Source organism: Gracilinanus agilis, chromosome 3 (assembly GCF_016433145.1).
Source record: "Gracilinanus agilis isolate LMUSP501 chromosome 3, AgileGrace, whole genome shotgun sequence".
Taxonomy (NCBI): Eukaryota; Metazoa; Chordata; class Mammalia; order Didelphimorphia; family Didelphidae; genus Gracilinanus; species Gracilinanus agilis.
The window spans coordinates 202623449-202644110 of record NC_058132.1 but is presented as its reverse complement, the minus strand read 5'-3'; the positions used below and the strand labels follow the sequence as shown (position 1 = coordinate 202644110).

Sequence of the window (20662 nt, the reverse complement as noted above, 5' to 3'; positions counted from 1 at the left end):
AGCGAAGCAAAGAAGGGTCTTTAAAAGTAGTTGCAACTTCCTGTGACCATCGCTTTCTCCTTCAAACTTGGCCTTGGAAGAGCTCTGGCTTGGGACCTCAGACTGCTTCTGGTAAGACTACTCTTGGATCTTCTCTTTGGACTACCATGTGGGTGAATGAAAAGGCTGACTCCTTTCCTGGCTCCTGAAGAGACTAGCTTCCAGAGAGGCCCCTGTCTTGGAGAAGGCCTTGTGGCTGGAACCCTTGCTTTATTCACCACTTGTCCCTCCAACCCATAGACCTCTAGTGGAGAGTTAATGAGCCCTGCCTGGTTTGAACAAGCTGGAGTAATTATCAGCATGACAGGATAGATACCTTCTCTACCTTCTCTCTCATTTCTCTACTTTCACTCTTTCCCTCTATTTTATAAATAAAGCTGCTAAAAAGTCATTTGACTTGAGATATATTAATTTTGAAAGCCACATTTCTCTTATATTTAGTCCAATCTTAATTTTTTTTAACCCTTACAACTGGAAGAACCTTCATGCACTGATGCAGAGTGAAATGAGCAGAACCAAGAGAACATTGTACACTGAAAATGAAACATTGTGGAACAATTGAATGTAAGGGACTTTGCTACCAGTAGCAATGTATTGATTCAGGACAATCCTGAAGGACTTATAAGAAAGAATGTTATACATATGACATCACTTGTTTATATGGGTATATGATTTAGGGTTTTCGTTTTAAAAGATTGCTCTATTGCAAAAATGAATACTATGGAAACAGGTATCAAGTGATAAACAGTTGTATAACCCAGTGGAATTGCTTATCAGCTCTAGAAGGGGAAAGGGAAGGAAAATGAATCATGTAAACATGGGAAAATATTTTTTAAATAAACAGATTTAAAAAGATTTTAAGTATGTGGGATTCACACTCAACTCTGCCTTTACTCCAACTCCAAGAATTTTTCCCCTCCAAAACATTACCTTTTTGTAATGCATCTATGCTTTATTGTGTATTATTACAATTATCTTTATGTGTGACTTATCTTTCTATTATATTGTAAGCTCTAGGAAGGCAGCGGTTGAGTTTGATCTAAGCCTGATACCTAGATGCTTCAAACACAGGACTGGTTTGGTAAATATTTGTTGAACTGAATTATTTTTGTTATCTTTATTTCTTTTCTCTCTCCAAAGAAATTTCCCCATCATCTTGGGAGGAGAAGGTTGCTTCAGAGAGCTGGTGTTTCTGGGGCTCAGAACCATTGATCCACCCTCATTTCCTGGTGAAAGTGACAAACTCGAATATCCTCAACCCCCGATAATGGACAGACAGTACTAGGAGGAAAGTTCTGCCTAGGACTAAGATGCTGTGAGATTAGATGGCTTCTCTGAAGACTGATACCATCTGCACTTCCCCAGAAATGAGTATTTTCTTGGTGTCAAGGCAAAGATTGTCTTAAGCAGGGAAGGAGGCATGAAGATAGAGCACATATGGGGGAAAGACCTGTTGATATTGGAAGCTGATAAGATGGACTGAAGTGACTCATGCCTCAGGCCTTGGGTTTTGCTTGATAAGGTAAAGTTCAAATTAGTGAGAAATCCAAAGCCACAAAGAAGACTTGTGTTTCTTTAAATTACTTTGCTGGTTTCAAAATGGAGATTCAAATCTTAAAAAGTATACTATACCCTGTCCAATCCAATTCAAGAATGCCAGACTCGGAAGGGACACTGGAGACCCCCTATTCTATTCTTCACAGTTTTCTCCTTCCCTCCATCCCCACCCTATTATAGAGCTAGGGAAACCAGGGCCCCAAGAGTGTTTAACATCAGTCAGTAACTAAGCAGTGTAGCCAAGATTAGAATGAAGGTTCTCTGACTCCGAACTCAGATGTCCTCCTAGCTTCCCTTTCAAAGGGGGAAAGGGAAGGGAATAAGCATTTATAAAGTACCTTCTATATCCCAAGCACTGTGCCAAATGCTTTTTAAGAAACATATATTATCTCATTTGATAATAGCAATGAATCAGATAATAGAATAGAGATGGACCCAGGCTAAGGTTTGGCTCATCTTTTCACAAGGAAAGAACATTATTTCCAAAGAACTTTGGGGTATATTTTCCTCTTAAGTGGAACAATAGTTTTGAAGTTCTCAAATTTCAAATTATTTTGGAGGTGGAGGTTGGGAAAACCCCCATATTTTTGTTTGGAATTTCCATCAAGTTTCTTTGTTGATCTGAAAGATCCTCTCACCCCTCCCTAGCTGGAATTTTTCCCCTATTTCTTTGAAAGGTCTTATAGAACACTTTAAGGTTTACAAAATGCTTCACATATATATTATCTCATTTGATCCTCACAATGCTGACTGCTTCATAGTCCTCAAGACTGTCTAGAAAGGGGCAGTGAGATAGTATAGTGGATAGAGTCCCAGGTCTGGAATCCAGAGGAACTGGGTTCAAATTCTGCTGCAGACACTTCTGAGCTGTGTGACTCTGGGCAAGTCCCTTAACTTTAGTTGCCTAGTCCTTACTCTTCTTCTACCTTAGAATCAATATTAAATATAGAAGGTAAGAGTTTAAAAGAGAGAGAGAGAGACTGAGAGATGTAAATATAGGGTAGCGGCATCCCTTCAGCCAGGCTTGAATTTTCAGGTTTATTATCTATGTGAGTATAACATATGGGGAGAGTGATTATCCAGTTGTCACTCTCTGACTTCCTTGGGCATAAAAGCTAAGAAGGAGTTCGAAGGGACTGAGCATTGGTATAGCATCTTCTATATGCCAGGCACTGTGCTATTTTTTTTTTTTATGATTTCTTCTTTGACCCACCAGTTTTGAAGAATTAGATTTGTGCTATTTTTTAAAAACAAATATCCTGTTTGATCATCACAACAACCTTTGAATGTAGGTGTTATTATTATTCCCATTTTATAGATGAGGAAACTGAGTCTAAGAGGTCAAGTGACTGGCCCAGGATCATATAACTATGTAAATGTGTGTGACAGGATTTGAAATCAGGTCCCTTTCTACTAGTTTTTGAGAAAATGCTTTAGTATTTCCTACAGCTGTCTATATTTTTCTGACAAAGTTTTCTTTTGAGGGTTCCCCTACTAGGAGCCATTATCCCAAACTGTCTGGGTATATAGGGTGCCTTCAGCCACTTACTTTTTTGAAATAATCATTCCACCATGATCTCTTTATATGTCAGCAGCAATTTTCAGTTTTCAAAATGCCTTCAGATATACTATCAAATATACTAAATAATCAAAATTAGTCAAGAGGGCCTAAGTTCCAATATAAGCTTTACCACGTACTACCTGTGTAATCTAGGTCTCTGCTTCTTCCTTTGCAAAATGGGGAGGGGAGAAGTGGGAAGGTATGATCTCTAAAGTTTGTCTCAGCTCTTAATCTAAGACGCTTCAGTTCCATGATTGATACTCTCACAAGGGAGGCAAGGTAGGTCTCAGATCATTATTCTGTTATGTAATTCTATTTTACAAATGGTGAAATTGAGGCCCATGGGGGGAACTGACCAACCTAAGGTCCCCTGGCTACTCATTAGAGAAATTAGAATTGAGGTCTTTTTGACTTCTTATCCAGGATTCTTTTTCTTCCTGTACCATGAATCCTCTCTTAACAAAAGGAAATAAGATTGGTTTTAGCTCCCAAGTCCCTAAACTGATACTTCTTTCTTCCAGGACAACTGAGGCAAGTTTCTTTCCCCACACGTAAGCTTTGGAAGGAGAGTTTCATACTTTTCATCCCCAGAAAACAGGGAGAACCAAGCCCAGGTAAAGTTTCCCTCACTTCAAACTTGGAGCTGGTTTAAGGCAGAATGAAAGCAGAGGGTTGTAGCTTACAGTTTGGGGTAAAATATTTGGTGCAAAGAACAATCACGGATTTAAATCTTGAAAGAATAGAAATTTGGGGCTGATAGGAGGTACAGAAATGACTCCTTTCCACTGATCCCTAAAAAAAGTGTGTACATGTACACGTGTGTATGTGTGTGTATGTGTGTGCGTGTATTGGTAGGAATGGATTCCAATCCTGGCAAGCCCTGGTCTAAGGCTGAGTTGGGCTGCCTAATCCCTTAGTGTGACCTGCTCTCCTGGGCCATACCTTACATCGTGGGAATCCTTCACCTGGGACCTGGGAAACTGTTTTGTTTTTTTTTAATTGACAAATGTATTTCAATATAATTTGGTTTCTTCTTTTTTTCATGTATTTTATTTTATGCATTTCAATGCATTATTCTGAGATAAAATCTATAATGTCCATGAGACCATTAAAGGGCTCTGTGACATATAAAAAGGGTCAAGAAACTCCAGAGTAGAGGGAGGCATGTCTGGTCTCTGAGTGAGGAATACCAACTTCCTCAGGTTTGACTTTCTTCTGGCCTTCTGGTAGCTTTCAGCTTAGTGCCAAGTTAGTTTGGAAGAATGATACAGGATGGTTCAGAGCTCTTTTCAGCTCAGGCTAAGACTAAGCCAGAGCTACCAGGCATCCCTACCCAGCTTGCCAAGGCCAAGGCTGGTATAAGCTGAATGCTCTGGTCCAGCTCTCAGCCCCTCCCTGCCTGGGCAATTCTAGAAGCAACTATCCAGGAACAGAATTTTGACCAATTAAAGACTGAAAGCTCCCATAGAGGTTCCCACTGACCAATTCTGCTTTTCATTCCCTCTTTACAGGGTATCTAAACTCTCAACACTGAGTGCCTGCATCACTGATGGCCACCATTTTTATAGCCTCTTCCAGGTTTACAAAGCAATTTTCTCCTGAGAATCTTATAAAATTGAATGTAAATGTGATTCATTCCATTTTGCACAAGTGAAGACTTGCTTATGGTCACAAAGGAATAAATACTGTAACTGGGATCTGAATCCATTAAACCTATTGCAGCCTTCTAAAGGAAAATTCAATTACTCAGTTATCTGGGGGACCCCAAATCTTACTAAACCACACCAATACTTTGGGGATACCCTGTATTGTTGTTTGTTCTTTGTTTTCAAAGAGGACCAATGACATCGTAGGGTGATGCCTTGACTTGTGTATAAATTGGATTTAAGTGAGGCAGAGTCTCCCTGCCTCTTCTAGAGGCATCAAAGTCCAGTGGTAAGACAAAAGTCGGAACAGCTGGGGATGGCCCAGGACGCAGCAGATGATCATGACATCTTCGCTTTCTTTCTTTCTTTCTTTCTTTCTTTCTTTCTTTCTTTCTTTCTTTCTTTCTTTCTTTCTTTCTTTTTTAAAACCCTTACCTTCTGCCTTAGAATCAATAATGGATGTTGGTTCTAAGGCGGAAGAGTGGTAAGGTAAAGGTGAGCAATGGGGGTCAAGTGACTTGCCCAGGGTCACACAGCTGGGAAGTGTCTGAGGCCAGATTTGAACCTAGGACCTACCGTCACTAGACCTGGCTCTCAATCCACTGAGCTACCCAGCTGCTCCCGACATCTTCAATTTCTGACCAAGTTCCAAGCACTCCACAGCCTCTGCTTCAGCTACCTTCATGGCCAGTAGAACAAAATGTTCTCATCCACCCATTCCTCTAGGACACCCCGCTAACTCACCAATGAGTCTGTGGCCCTATGGAAAAGGTTTTATCTACCTACTAGAGTGAAAAATCAACGAGCATAGAGACCGCATTTTAGCTCAACTTTATAGCTCCCTGGCATAGAGCACAGTTCCCTCTCTACATGGTAGGGGCTTAGTAAACATTCATTCAGAATGAGAACTCCATAAATACTTATTAACATGAATAACAATAATAGCCGATATTTACAAAATACTTTAAAATCTGCAAAATGCATTGTACACTTTATCTCAAAACCACATCACCCTGCTGAGGTAAGTACTATAGGCATCATTGTTTTTACTTTACAGATGGGAAAATTGAGGCCAATAGAGGTTAAGTATCATGTTAGTCAACAGAGATAGGAAGCAGGATTCAAAATTCAAGTTACTTCAAGCCTTAACTGCAGAGAGCCATAATAGTTTGAAAGAATGGTGGAAAAGCTCCTCAGAGGGAGAACTTCTGTACTGCCTTCTCCCTTTGTTTGGTTCTCCTCTTCCCCAGGCCCACTGGGTTTTTCCTCCCAGTCATGAGCACCGATTGTCCCTAAGATCAAAGGCTAGCTTCTGCCCTCTTTTTCCCTAGTGGAAACTATCCCTGTTCCCCCCAAGCTAAAGCTCTGATATCAGAAACCCTTACTCTAAAACCATCACCCCAATGCAGCCCTATCCATACCCATTCTTTAGCCTTCCCTTCAGGTCTGAGCCAAGATTCCTCATTATAGAGGTTCCCAAACCCCATTTTTTACATGATCTGGAAAGGGGGTTTGGGTGAGAGAAGGAGTCCTCCTTGCTCTGTTCCCCTCAGTCCTTGCTGGGTCCCAGAGATCCCTGGTTCTGACTCTAACAGTAGACAAAGGGCCATGTCAGTTAATATGGTATGATACTCTCCTGTGCACCCAGACCATGCCCACCCTGGCATCTCCGTATGTCAGGGCTTATCATAGACCAAGTGTCTCTAAGGCAAATGAGGTAGTTTCTAGTTGTGCGGAAGAATGAGCTTATATTACTATTTATCAGCTGTCCCCCAGCCTGTGACTCTGGGGCTGGGTCCATTCTGGCCCAAAATCAACTATAGTGTTGAGATCAAGTCAGTCTCTTCTATTTCTCCCAAGTAACCCAAATCACTCATTTGTGTGTAGACTGGAGATCAAAGGTAAGGTTATCAGATCCGAATTCAAGTTCCCTGGGGGAGGAGGAGCTATGGGGAAGCTCAGAAGAGGGAGGTCAGGCGTGTCAAAGGTTTTCAGATCCCCATTGTTGACCAAATTCAGGAGGCTCCACTCCTCTGCTGGCTCAATCCACTGGTCAGGTGAAGCCCCTAGGATCCCAAGGCTCTGGCTTGGTGAGTTCTGCTTTAAATAGCCTTTAGTCTGGGCCAGTGGAGGCCAGCCTAACTCTACATCCCTTTGGGTCCTGCATTTGTACCCTGGGCTGCCAATGGGGGAAGGATCCTCTCCCAGGCTGGTGGTCTCCTCCTGGCTTTTCTTTGTGCATCTGGACTGCTGCAGGTAGCCTTGGAAGGCCACAGAGGCTTCAACCTCTTCCTCAGGCAGCTTGGGAGGAGAGCTGTTACCTTCTAGAGCTGTGGAGCCCCTCTTGTACTGGAGGCCATGAGAGGACCCTAGTGGGGTTGCTGTGGTGCTCTGGGGCAGGCCAATGCCACTGTCTTCTTGGTCATGGTCCCCACTCCCTGGTTGCTGCCCCCATTCCTGCCCTGACTGTGGGCTCAGGTTATGCAAGTAAATTCCACTGTCGGTGCTGGTGCTGGTACTGGTACTGCTGGTGCTAAGGTCGCTCTTTGGTTGCTGAAGGCTCCTCTCCTCTGGGGGCCCACTTGTGATGGGGTCCAAGACTGGAAGAAGGAATTGGGGATCTTCCGACTGCAGGGATTGTTTGGTGCTGCTGAAGCCACTGTCCGTGCTGCTATGGAGCTCTGAGTTCTTCAGCTCCAGGGATACTTTGGGGAAGGCTGCCTCATCAAGGGGGCAGATGATATCTCGCTTCATTTTGAAGGGCTCCTTGCTCAGGATGCCACAGGATCTTTGTTTGGTGAGGGAAAGCTAAGGAGAAGAGGAGATTTTCAGTGAGGGCTTAGGACAAGAAGGAAAAGTTTTATTCCAGTTAATCTAGGAGGTAGCCAACCTTCACACAGGTAAGTCTAGTAAAGAAGCTCAGTCCATTTTTCATTTTTTTCTGATCAATGTAGAAGAAAGAACCCACTATCTGGGATCAGAAAACCTGGGCTGGCATACTAGTCCCCAATTTAGTACTTGGGTAATGCTGGCCAAATTATTTAGTTTCTCTAGGCTTCTATTTCCTTATCTGAAAAATGAGGGGATAGGACTAGGTCTCTAAGGGTCCTTTCAGTCTGAAATTCTATGAAGACATATATAGCAATATAAAAACTACAACAAGAAGCAATTAGGTTAGACCCAGAAAAGGACTTTTCTAATCTCTTAAATATATTTTAAGCATGCCTACCCAGAATGTCAGACCTAGCAGGAACCTGATTTTCTTCCTGACAACCCCACATCATCTCTTGAATTCCCTTATAATCCGGAGTCTATGGTCCTCCTCCCAGTATCCCCATTGCCCAACACAATGTCTGGCACATGATAGGCATTGAATAAATAATTGTGGATTGAGAACTGGCCTTGAAGAAAGGAAAACCTAAATTCAAGTGGAGTCTCTAATATAAACTGGTTGTGACCTTGCACAATTCTCAGTGACCCAGGAAATTCTCCATAACTACACATAGTGGAACTGTTGATGGGCTGCCTTAGTAGAGGAAGCAGGAGTTTCCAAACCATTAATGCCGTAGTTTGGACAAAAATGAACTCCTCCCTCAAATCTCAATCCCAAAGTTAGTCAATCACAGAGGAACCTGTTAAGGTGGTTGGAGCAGCCATTCTTACATTAACCAAAGGACAGGAAGGGGCCAAGGTTCCTCATATTCACAGATGTTGCTTAGCTCTCAAAAGCTGAACTTTGCTAAAAATGCAATTCAAAGCACAATCTCCACATTTTGTCAATATTTTGGGATATGATGAAATTTTAATGGTACTCAGCAGACTCTCCTCTTTTCCTCCTGGCTCTTTCACATTTCCCACCCTTGCCTTCTGTTGAAACAAGAAAATTTGTCTCTTAAGGTTTCTGTTTTCTAACTCTCTTGGAAGCATTCTAGAGATTAACTAATTTAAGAAAACTTGAATTCTCTCAAGTTTGTTGGCTGCCTGGAATGAGCAAGAGGAGTAGGCAAGTATAATCATCCTTATTGAGAGCAAGATATCAACAGTAGGATCTTACTTACCAGGACTTCAGGGAGTTTCTTGGGTTTTCTTAAGTAGAGTCGAATACTCAGGTAGCAAACAGTAAGGCAGGCGGTCAGAAGAGAGGCAAAGAAGATACTGATGGTAGTCACTGTGAGATCTAAAGAAAGGTTCGGAGAGATTAATTCTCTTGGAGGGCTGGAGAAACTTTACATAAACTTTTGGCATTTAGGGGACAACCTGGTCCTAAGCCATGGACTTCTTTCTTCCAGAGATGTCTCTTCTTTCTCCCAAAGCTACTTCTAAACTTACCTTTCCAGGAAATCCTTCCTATTGAATCCAACTAATCTTTCCTATAGGTCTTTAAGCATACAACCTGCATTATTAGACTATATCTGGCCTTGGAGAACTTTGTTATCCTATATCCCTAATTCTTTTATGCTCTTCCCTCTATATCCCTTCACTTCCTAGTGGGGAAATGAGCCTACAGTTGACTTCTTCAGAGTGTAGGTAGGTGGCACAGGGGATAGAGTACTGGGCCTGAAGTCAGGAAATCCTGAGTTCAAATACAGCCTATCTGTATTTGATATAAATTACTAGCTATCTGTTCCTGAACAAGTTACTTAGCCTCAATCTGCCTCATTTCCCTTATCTGTAAAATGGGGATAATAATAGCACTTGCCTCTCTGGGTTGTTATGAGGAGAAAAATGAGATACTATTTGTGAAGTGCTTTGCAGACTTTAAGACATCATGTAAATGCAAGTTATTGTTATTCTTTGCTGAACTCAGAGCCCTATGTATCTGCACTGCATTATTCATTAGACAATTAGCTCATATTATAATTTATTTCCTCTTGGGGGTATGTCTTCCTCACACTAGGCTTCTTGAGGGAGGGGAATAGACTGCATATCTTTGTAATACTTCCCTATGCTAGAGTATCTGGCACATAATAAGGAGGTACTCAAAACATTGTGGCTGGTGGATTGGTGCCATTTTAATGGGGCTTTGCCATACTCTGGGTCAAAGAGACAGGGTAATTCTTAGGCAGGAAGATCTTTGCATCCAGGATAACAAGGAAGAACGGGACTTGTAGGAGACAAAGTGGACCCAGATGATGGACAAAAGGTTGGCTTAGTTTCTGTGAATCAGCATGAGGTCAACCCATGAGCTTTGATTAGCATTTAGCCAGGAACTGTTTTTTCAAAGTACCAGCTCCTAGTCTTATTTATTAGTTCAATAGTTCTTTTACTTTCAATTTTATTATTTTCTCCTTTAATTTTTAGGATTTCCAATTTAGTCTTTATCTGGGGATTTTCAATTTGTTCTTTTTCTAATTTTTTAAGTTGCAAGCCCAATTCATTGATCTCCTCCCTCTAGATTTTGTTGCTATAGGCACTCAGTACAAATTTCCCCCTGAGTACTGCTTTGGCTGTATCCATAGGTTTTGAAGTGTTGCCTCCTCATTGTCATTCTCTTTAATGAAGTCCATAATTGTTTCTATGATTTCTTTTTTCACCTACCAGTTTTGAAGAATCAGCTTATTTAATTTTCAATTAATTTTCAATTTGCCTTTCCATGGACCCTTGTTAAGTATAATTTTTATCACATGATCTGAAAAAGTTGTATTTATTATTTCTGCTTTTCTGCATTTGTTTGCAATATTTCTAATGCCCTAGTTCATGGTTGATTTTTGTATTTGTACCATATACTGCTGAGAAGACAGTATATTCCTTTTTATTCCTATTCAGTTTTCTCCAGATATCTATTAACTTTAATTTTTCTAACATTTCATTTATTTCTCTTGCTTCTTTCTTATTTATTTTTTGGTTTGGTTTATCCAGTTCTGAAAGGGGAAAGTTGAGATTCCCCACTAATATGGTCTTACTATCTATTTCCTCCTTGAGCTCCTTTCATTTTACCTTTAGAAATCTAGATGCTATGCCATTTGGTGCACAAATGTTTAGTAATGATATTACTTCATTGTTTATAGTACCCTTTAAGAGAATGTAATTTCCTTCCTTATCTTTTTTAATCACATCAATTTCTACTTTAGCTTTGTCTGGTATCATGATTGCTACTCCTGCTTTTTTTTTTTTTTTTTTACTTTAGATGATGCATAATAAATTCTGCTCTAGCTTTTTACCTTGAATATGTGTGTTTCACCCTGCCTCAAATGTATTTCTTGTAAACAACATATAGTAGGATTCTAGTTTTTAATTCACTCTGCTGTCCACTTCCATTTAATGGGTGAGTTCATCCCATTCACATTCAGCATTATGATTACTGTGTATTGTCCTTTATCATATTATCCCCTTTAAATCCTGCTCTATTCCTTTTTTCTCTGTTCCTCCTCACCATTGTTTTGCTTTTTGTCACCCTCCACCAGCTTCCTCCTCCTAGCCAGGCACTGTGAGAAGTGCTAGGGATAGGTACAAAGAAAAAAAAATAAGAGTGCCTGCTGCCAGGGAGCTTCCAATCTTCTGAGGGAAACTACAGGAAGACATATGGATATGTGCAAAATAAATGCAAAAGAAGTATCAGGTAACTTTTTTTTTTTGGACAGAGGAGGTATGAGGAATTGAAAAACTATTAAAAAGTCTCATATAGGTAGTGGTATTTGAGCTGATCTTTGAGGAAAATAGGGGTGGGGGTGGGAGGGAGGGAAGTACATTCCAGGCATGAGAAAGAGCCTTCAAAAAGGGGACCTGAGAAGGAGATGGAACATTCCAAGAAAAGCTAGAAGGCCGGTTTGGCTGCACCTGAAAGTGTGTGAAGAATCCTGTGCAATGAGCATGGAAACAGTTCTGCCTCAGGTTGTAAAGGAGTTTTAATGCTAAATTGGGGAATTTGCATTTGATCTTAGAAGGAAGAGGGAATTTATTTGGAGTCAGGTCTGGTCAGACTTGTGCTTCTGATATTCCCTGGTGATCTAGGTGATAAAGAGAGCCCTGCATCTCTCCTCTTATCATTCCAGCATGACTGAAATCCATCCCTGTGTTCCCCACCCTACTGGAAGACCTGAACAGCACTTACATGGCTTAGGGACTGTAATGCACTTCTTCTCTGACCATAATCCTTCATTAATATTGGACCTGATGACAGGTTTCACCTCGATGCAGATCATCCCCCCTTCTAGGACTGGCAGGGTAAATGTTTGATTTGTTTTCTCGTAGTATCTCTGAAAGGACTAAAAGAAGGACTGGTTAGCTTTGGGATGGGGAACAATCTTTTGTTACAGCCTGGCTTCCCCTTTCAGAGGAAATCAAGCCCTGAAACTTATCAATAAAGCCATGAATTTCTGTAATGACCACAACTTTAGGGTCTATGGAACAGTGAGGCAGATGAGTACAGGTGTTATAAGACCTGGGTCCAATTCCTGGCTCAATATGTTTGTGACGTTAGGCAAGTCACTTGGTTTCTGTAGAGAACCTGGGCTAGATTATGCCCAAGAAATCTCCCTGCTCCAAATCTATCGTGTTGGAATAATGAGAGGAAAGATGGCACTAAACTTGGATTTCAAGACCTCTCTAGAAGGTGAGGACTCTTGTGCCCAAGGATTTGGGCTGTTGCCAGTCCTTCTCAGCAATGCTCCTGTCCCTCCCCATCTCTCCAAATAAAAAGTACAAGTAGACAGAGACCAGCTCCCTACCTCCGGTGGGTTCTCTCTCCCATCCCCCAGGCCACTGGATAAATGATCTGTTTACTAGTCCTACCAGTGTTTTGGCCTACGATGGGTTGTCATTTTCTTTCTTTTTTTTAAGACAGGTTTAAGTTTTCATGGCTTCTAGCTTTAGGAATATCACCCCAACCTCCATTCCTTGGGGTCCCCTTACCTCATTTTTTAGCACCTTGATGATGCAAAGTTCATATTCCCGGTAGTGTTTGAAGAGTTTTTCATAAGAGACATTTCCATTAGCCAGTGGGGGCCTGGCGGGCAAGATTTCCCCCAAGATAGTGTTGCTGCTACTCAACTGTAGCTTCAAATGGTCTATCCTCAGAATTACTAGAAGCAAGAGGCAGAATCATGGTGTCATTAATCTAGAAAGTCCTTAAGAGTTCATGGAGTCCATCTCCCTGTCTCTAAGATTGTACTTACCTAGGCTTATCAACTGGATAATAAGTGACTAGGGCAGTGCCAAGCACACAGTCAGTGCCTAATAATAAAAACGATAATGATAGCTAACATATAGTACCTACTATGTGCCAGATAGAGTGCTAAGTGCTTTACAAATATCTCATTTAATCCTCAGAACAACTCTGAGAAGTAGGTACTATTATTAGCCCCATTTTACAGATGAAGAAACTAAGACAAACAGAGGCTAAGTGACTTGCACACAGCAACTAAGTGTCTGAGGTTAGATTTGAATACAAATTTACTGACTTCCTTATAAAGGCTTGTTGACTGATGGAGGGCAGGAACTGTGGATTATTTTTCTTTGTATTCCTCCCATCACCTAACATCACATCTTGGACATAATAAATGATCTGTGATCCCTAAGGCCCTGGTCAGCTCAGAAATCCTACAGTTTGATATGTGTTTGTTCAAGGAATAATTGAATTCCATTTCTAGGCTATTTATCCTTTTCTTAAACATCTTCAGAAAGATAGACTTTAATGTCTTTCGGGGAACAAACCCCAGTGTGTCATATTTGGACAGCTAGGACATTCTTTTGCAAGTTTTACAAGAAAAATTCTCCTGTCACTTGTGCCCTAACTGTATAGGGATAGGAAGTGGCCCTGTGATTTTATTGATATAGAGAGCTGCTAGTAAGGAAATGTCCTCTTTTAATACAAGTTACACTGTCTCTTTGACTGTCTGAGAGAGCTGCCTAGACCACTATAGTCTGAGAGAATCACGAGGTCACAAAAATAGTATGTGTCAAAGATGGCACCTGAACCCAAATCTTTGTGACTTTGAGGTCGGCTTGATATCCACTACCTCATACTACCTCACTTGCTTAAAACTTATATCTCTGTCTCTGCAAAGCCCTTTCTTTTCTAGAGTAATTAATCCCAATTCCTCTCTTAAACTCTGAATTATTTTGGTTGCTTTTTGATAGCTTTCTTGGAAAGATGGCTTCCAAGGACCCTCCCATCTCCCTATTCTCCTTGACTAATAATGGGGGAAAGATTTAGGAGACTGTGGAATGGAGAAGAGCTCTAAATTTGGGCTCCAGTTAGAAGAAATTTCAGCCAAGGGAAAGAAAAGTACCATCTTCTTTAGCGAATCGACTATCTGTCCTGGTCCAGTTAGACATCTGGTGACCAGCAATGGCCCTTACTCGGGCCCAGTAGGTATTGTCATCAAGGTCCAGGGTTGGCAGGGTCAGATCACAGGAGAGTTGTGGGATCCTGGTGCAGTTGGGGACAGGATTCCAGGAATCCCCATACCTGGGGAGGAAATATTAAAAGGCTTTCAAGAGGAAGCACGTTTGGGGCTGTGTGAAGATGGCACAGGACAAGGAACCAGAGGAGGAACTTCGTATGGGTTAGGTGTCTTCCTCAATCTGAGGACTAGCGCCTTTGGACTCTTCTCCCTTTTGAGGGTTCCCCATTAGTCTTTATTTACCCTCTATGAGATCTCTCTCTGTTGTTTCCCGCCCAGGCTTTCTGAAACCCAAGTCTTACCCTATCTCTACACCATGACATCTATAGAGCCTTTTCTTGGGGTGATTGGTCAGTCAGCCAAGTCCCATCTGTTCAATTCAATTAACATTGATTTATTTTAAACCCTTACTTTCTGCCTTGCAACAACTCTAAGAAAGAAGGGTAAGGGCTAGACAATCAGAGGTTAAGGGACGTGCCCAGGGTCACACAGCTAGGAAGTGTCTGAAGCTAGATTTGGACCCAGATCCTCCTGACTCCAGACCCGGTGCTCTATCCATTGAGCCACCTAACTGCCCTTCAATAAACATTTATTAAGTGCCAGGCACTGTACAAAGTGCTGGAGATACAAAAAAGAAGCAAAAGACATTCCCTGCCCTCAGGGAGCTTCCGATCTAATCATTACCATATCTCACACTCATCCCTCTTTCTCTGAACCCTCATGGGATTGCTTCCACATTCCAATGAGACAATCAACTGATTGAGCCATCAATAAACAAATATTTTATTAAATACCTACTATGTGCCAAGCACTGAGCTTTTAGCCCACAGGCTTTGTGGAGCTTAAGGCCCTCTATTAGTGTCAGTTGTCAGTTATTACCTGAATGCTTATTGTGCAATTAGTGTCATGTGCTTTCCTTAAGCTCTTTCAAGGGTTTTTGATTTAACGCTACAGAAGCCCCATAAAGGCCTTGACGGCAGGGACCTATTTTCATGCTCATCAGTACAGCAACAGAACCAGGCAATTGGTGGTCTCAAGAACCATTCCTTGAATGGTTCAATGGATCAAATTTCCATAACACTTTAAAGTCTGTCATAAGATCCCAAGGGACCGTAGAAAGACTTTTATCCTTAGAAGGGACCTTTAATCCAGCCAGTGGATAATGTGCAGGACCTAGAGTCAGAAAGACCCAGGCTCAGACATTCACTGTCTGTATGATCCGGGGCAAGTCACTTAACTTCCATCTGTCTCAGTTTTCACAACTGTAAAAAAGGGGATAATAACCCTACCTACCTCCCAAGGTTGTGAGGCTCAAACAAGATATTTATAAAGCACATTTAATAAATGTCTTTTTCCTCCCCTCCCCTCCCCTCATTTTACAGTTCAGGTGTTGAGTGGGTTAAATAGATTGACTGAGGATCACAAGACTAATAAGGATCAGTACCAGTATTTGAACCCAGATCCTTTGCACATGGAGTACTCTATTTAATGTGCCATACTGCTTTTCTATGGAGTTCTTCCCTCATGTCAGCTCACTGAGTTAAAGCAAGTAGTATTATCCCATCCTCATGAGAGGGAAACTGAGGCACAGAGCCATCACATGGCCTGCCCAAAGTCTTCTGACTAGTCCACAGGGGAGGTAGAATTTAAACCCAGGACTCATCCCAGGTTCTTTCTCCTCTGGGACACCACCCCCTCTCTACTGCTTCTCTCACTTAAGGTGTCTGTCCTGTGTGTGTCTGGTATCCTGTGACAGGATAGGGCCCATCACTCTACCTTCAGGCTACACGTCTTACCTCATGTACTGAACTTCATAGACGATGTTCTGGGTCTGATTCTGGCCTGGCTCCCAGTGGAGAATGTGGTAGAAAAGGATGGCCTTAAAGTGGACGTTCTGAGGACTAGGCAGCTGTGCCTCGCTGGGAGGGGAAGGGGCAGTCAGCTCGGGAGGGGAAGGGGCAGTCAGCTCGGGAGGGGAAGGGGCAGTCATCTCCGGAGGGGAAGGGGCAGGCAGCTCCGGAGGGGAAGGGGCAGGCAGCTCGGGAGGGGAAGGGGCAGGCAGCTCGGGAGGGGAAGGGGCAGGCAGCTCAGGAGCCGAAGTGGTCCAGGGTGTCTCTCTGGAAGCAGCGGCACCTTTGGATTAGAAGGGCAGAGATGGAGACGGATGTTCCACAGAGAAGGAGGCAGTGGCCCCTGGTGAAACAGGCCGGCAAACCTGTGATCTCTAAGGTGGACCCCTCTGCTGGTTGGATCTCCGAGGTTTGGGGGAATTTCAAGCTGGAAGGGATTTTAGATATCCAGTCCAAGTCTCTCATTAACAGATAAGGGAATGCTCAGAGCCAGGGATGTGACTTGGCCAATTTCATGGGGAAATTAAGTGGCAGAATCAAAATTCAAACGGAGGTGTTTTCCAACTCCCAACCCGGTGCCCTTGGCTATCTCCTGTGATCTAAATGGGGTGTTACTTTCTATTTGTACTGGAGAAAATTTCTGTTAAGGATGATAGATGACTGAATCTCTTTTCCTAGAGATTTCTGAAAAACGGGCCGCAAAGATGGCTTCCTGGGAAGGTCTGGGAGCAGGTGTACAGAGAAAGTGACACTTTTTCCAGGTCTTTTCCAAGCCTTTTTGACCTGTGAGCTTATATAATAGAAGATTCCTTTGAAACGATTCACTGCAGTAAGAGAAAATAATGATGGTTCTATAGAGCATTGTATATGCTTAAAAAAATTGTTTTAAATACATTTTGGTAATTATTTCAAAACAATTGATTTCCTTTGTAATCCAAGGTATTTTATTTTATGCATTTAAAAACATGCATTCTACAAAGGGATCCAAAGGCTTCACCAGATGGCTACAAGCCCATGACACCAAAAATGTTAAGAACTAGTGATTTAATCAAACTATCTCTTAACAGATGAGGAAACAGAGGCTAATAGGAGTTAAGTGATTTGCCAAAAGTCACATAGCTAAGAAGAGGCAGAGCTGAATTTGGATGTGGGCCCCCCCCTTTTTTCCACCACAAACAGAACTCATGCTAAATTAATTCAGTTATTTCCTCATTAGGGTCTGATAATTGTTTTCTTGCCATTTCCTTTTCCTGTATTAGACTCCTACTGGCTGGCGCTTATATCTCTTTCCAATGTTCTGTGGGAAACTCTGCCCACTGGGGGAATTTAGAATCGCAGAATCTCAGAACTGACCATCTACAGGGGACCAAGAACCCCTACCAAAACACAGCTGACAAGCAGTCATCCGGCCTTCTACTTAAAGAACATTGCTCCTTAGTCTTTCTGACACTCACTACCTTCCTAGATAGCAAATGTCGCTGGCATTCCTAGGTGATGTCAATTTACTTCCTGGCCAAATATCAGGTTTAATGTTAGGCTTCTAATCTTACATTTCTATTGGTTTTTTTCAGATCAGTTTTCATCCTGATGTTTTTGGTATTTTGTCAGTACATATACTGATGTTGGAGCAGTTTTTCCTGAGAAGGAACTTTCATCTTCCTTGACGCAACCTCCAACCATGGTGCCAAGTTTTGCCTTCTGACGCCAAATAGAGCAAGTCCGTTCTTGCCCCTATAGCCTTCTCTTCTCCAAACTAAACATCCTTGATTCCTTGAATTAATTGTTTCGCGAAATGGGCACAGGTCTAAATTCACCTATTCTCCTCCCTTGATTTGGCAAAGTTTCCACAATAAGCAAGCCTTGCTGGTTCTACCATTGTCCTAGTCCTGGATGTGGGGAATCGATCCTTTGAAATTTTGTCCTCCTGGAGTCTGGGGGTTATGGGTGTGCCTCCACTCATGGAAAACAGCAGTCTTAAAGATCTGGTATACACTTTCTTGAGTGGATACGTGGTCTCTCAATTAGCCTGGTATCCACAAACTTTTAAAAAATGTATTTTGATAACGATTCCAATATAATTAATTTCCTTTGAAACTCTATAAGTATTATTTTATGCATTTAAATGGTATTCTAAGAAGAGTTCCATAGGCTTCCTCAGACTTGCTGGAGGGTCTCTGGCACAAACAAGGTTATGAACCCCTGGGGCAGAAGATTACAAGTTCTTCTGGGACATCTCTTCTATCCCTAATATTTATGCTGTGATGAGGGCACAGGTGCACAGCTACTCTCAGTCTCTTTTGAAAAGAAATTTCCCCTCTCCTTTTGGGTTTCAGTTTTAGTCTCTCTCTGTCAAAGGGAAGCTGTAGTTTGTATCTTCCTTCTGACAACAAATCTCGTCTCTCTTTCTTGATCTCTTTGTGATGCCTTTCCCGTTGAGTCTCTAGGAAAACACTTCAATCTCTGGCTCTGTCTTTCGGGATTATAACTCCATAGATGAAAGGTACCTCAGAAGCCCCCTTAGTCTAGTCCCTTTATTTTACAGATGGGGAAAATGAGACCTTACAGGTTAATTGACCTGTCCAAGGTCACGCAGGCAGTAAGTATAAGAGGCAAGATTCTGTCCTTCTCTCCCAGGATCTTTCTGGCAATCCCCATCTCTGAGCATTGGTCTGTGTTTCTTTCTGTTTCTGCCTCTATCTCAGGCATGATATTGTCTGTCTTCCTCTTTTAGTCTCCAATAGTGCCTCAAGCCTCTTTCTTTTTGATCCACCAGTATGTGTGATGACAAAATACCAAAAACATCAGGATGAAAACTGACCCGAAACAGTCAATCAATATGCAAGATTTGAGACCTGGCATTAAACCTGATATTTGGCCAGGGAATAAACTGACAGCACCTGGGAATGCTGGGGGTAGAGGGGAAGGGGAAAAGGATGAAGGAGGAAGGGAAGGCAGTAACATTTTGGAACAAAATAAAATACACAGAATCTGTTTTCATAAAGATCATTTCTAAACCAAATAAGTATTTTGATATCCATTTGTTCCCAGTTAATGTTTAGAGAGGAAAATGTCATGAACATTGCAATTTCCTCCAAGAACCACTTAGGTCATCGTGGGGGACACCAGAATACATCAGAACAGTTTGGAAAATTATGGTCTGGGTGAGTAACTAAACTTTGGACTTTCTGTTTGGTTGTCATGTGGAAACAATCTGCCCTCTCTTTGCCCACTCTGAATGGCTTAGATTCCTCTTTTGTCTCTTCTGGGTTTACTCATTCAAGTTGGAGAAACTCTTGGGGACAGGGGAGGGAGTGTGTGTTTTGGGAAAAGTACAAGGGACTCGCAAGACTGGGTATGTAGAAGGACAGGGAATTGTGGAGAGGGCAGGGTAAAGTGGGGAGGGGGAGAGGAGCCAGGGTCATCTGGGGGGAGGGAGGGGTCTTGAGTGAGACAGGCAGGACATGAAGAAAGAGATGGATGGGAGTGAATTCAGTGGGGCAAACAGGACGAAAGCTCCAAACACTGTTAAAATGACTGAATCTGGGGGCAGCTGGGTAGCTCAGTGGATTGAGAGCCAGACCTAGAGACCGAATGTCCTAGGTTCAAATCTGGCCTCAGACACTTCCCAGCTGTGTGATCCTAGGCAAGTCACTTAATCCCCATTGCCTAGCCCTTACCACTCTTCTGCCTCGGAGCAGTACTGGAGCACAGTATTGACTCCAAGACGGAAGGTAAGGGTTTAAAAAAATGAAAAATTAAATTAAAAATAAAATAAAATGACTGAATCTGGGCTGTCGGGAGTTATGTGAATTCCGGGAGAGGCACAGAGGCACATCTGTAGAGACTAGAGAGCTGGAGTCAAGGTTGGCCGTGGGAGTTGGGGGTAAGTAGAGTGGAGAGAGCAGGGGGGCATTTTCCTACATCTGCCACCTCAAACCAACCTTAACGGTTCCCAGTTCCTCTTGGGATTAAAGGGTAGGGGTTAAAGGGCTCAGGATCCCATTCGGTTCCGTGAAGCTTCTCAGAGCCGGTTCTCTGGATGGGAATCTGGTGGGGGAAGCCTATGCCCTCCCCCAGGGGTGTTCAGTGGCTTGGGTGGGTGGGGTGGGGAGGGAAGGAGAGCCTTGTCCAAGCAGCTGGGGTTCAGCCTTACCCGAGATCTGGAAGCAGGAGAGGAGGAATACAGAAGCCATCCATGCTACCAGCCAGGGCAGCGGCATCCTGGGGCTGACAGCATTGTCTGCAGAGCGCTCCCGGTGTGGGCTGCGGCTCCGCAATCAGACACTTAAGCCTTTTCTTTTCGCGGCTCTACCGAAACTGAGCACGAGTGGAATGACGTCTGTCCCGGAGGGTGTGGCTTCGCTTCTGCCCGGAGGTCAGCCCCTGCCAGCATAGCCCCGAAGAGGCTTCCCCAGGACCACGCGCCGAGAGAGCTGCCGCCTGGACTAGACTCTCAGCTCTTCTCGGACGCCGAGTCAGCCCTTTTCGAACCAACTCAGGGATTTTGACTTTTTTAATTTTTAATTTTTATGAGTAGCTTTTTACATCTCCTAGATTGTAGCGCCATTCCTCTCCCCTCCTCGTAACGAACAATTGAAAGGGGAAAAAAAAAAAGAGGAAAAGAGGAAAAAGAAAATTTCCGCAGCGATCAACATCGAAAATATC

At 42.7% G+C, this 20662-nt stretch overlaps 1 protein-coding gene across 1 annotated transcript; it reads right to left on the bottom strand.

The window, feature by feature from the left end:
- Nucleotides 1–5362: 5362 nt before the first annotated feature.
- On the bottom strand, nt 5363–20217 carry IL10RA (interleukin 10 receptor subunit alpha). Its single transcript, XM_044666355.1, has 8 exons — nt 20151–20217; nt 16211–16280; nt 15944–16066; nt 14034–14212; nt 12655–12824; nt 11855–12008; nt 8862–8980; nt 5363–7611 (listed from the first exon to the last, which is right to left on the bottom strand). The coding sequence occupies exons 1-8, from the start codon at nt 20215–20217 to the stop codon at nt 6673–6675; spliced, it is 1821 nt and encodes a 606-aa protein (XP_044522290.1). The 3' UTR covers nt 5363–6672.
- Nucleotides 20218–20662: the final 445 nt, after the last annotated feature.

Bases quoted from the DNA above. Each gene is read 5' to 3' on its own strand.
- IL10RA (XM_044666355.1), bottom strand. From the start codon at position 20,217: ATGCCGCTGCCCTGGCTGGTAGCATGGATGGCTTCTGTATTCCTCCTC. The intron at 8,981-11,854 runs GTAAGTGCTGTT...ACCTTTCTTTAG, and splicing joins CATTACAGTCCCTAAGCCAT to ATCTCACAGTGACTACCATC. The intron at 7,612-8,861 runs GTAAGTAAGATC...TCTTCTCCTTAG, and splicing joins AGAAACTCCCTGAAGTCCTG to CTTTCCCTCACCAAACAAAG.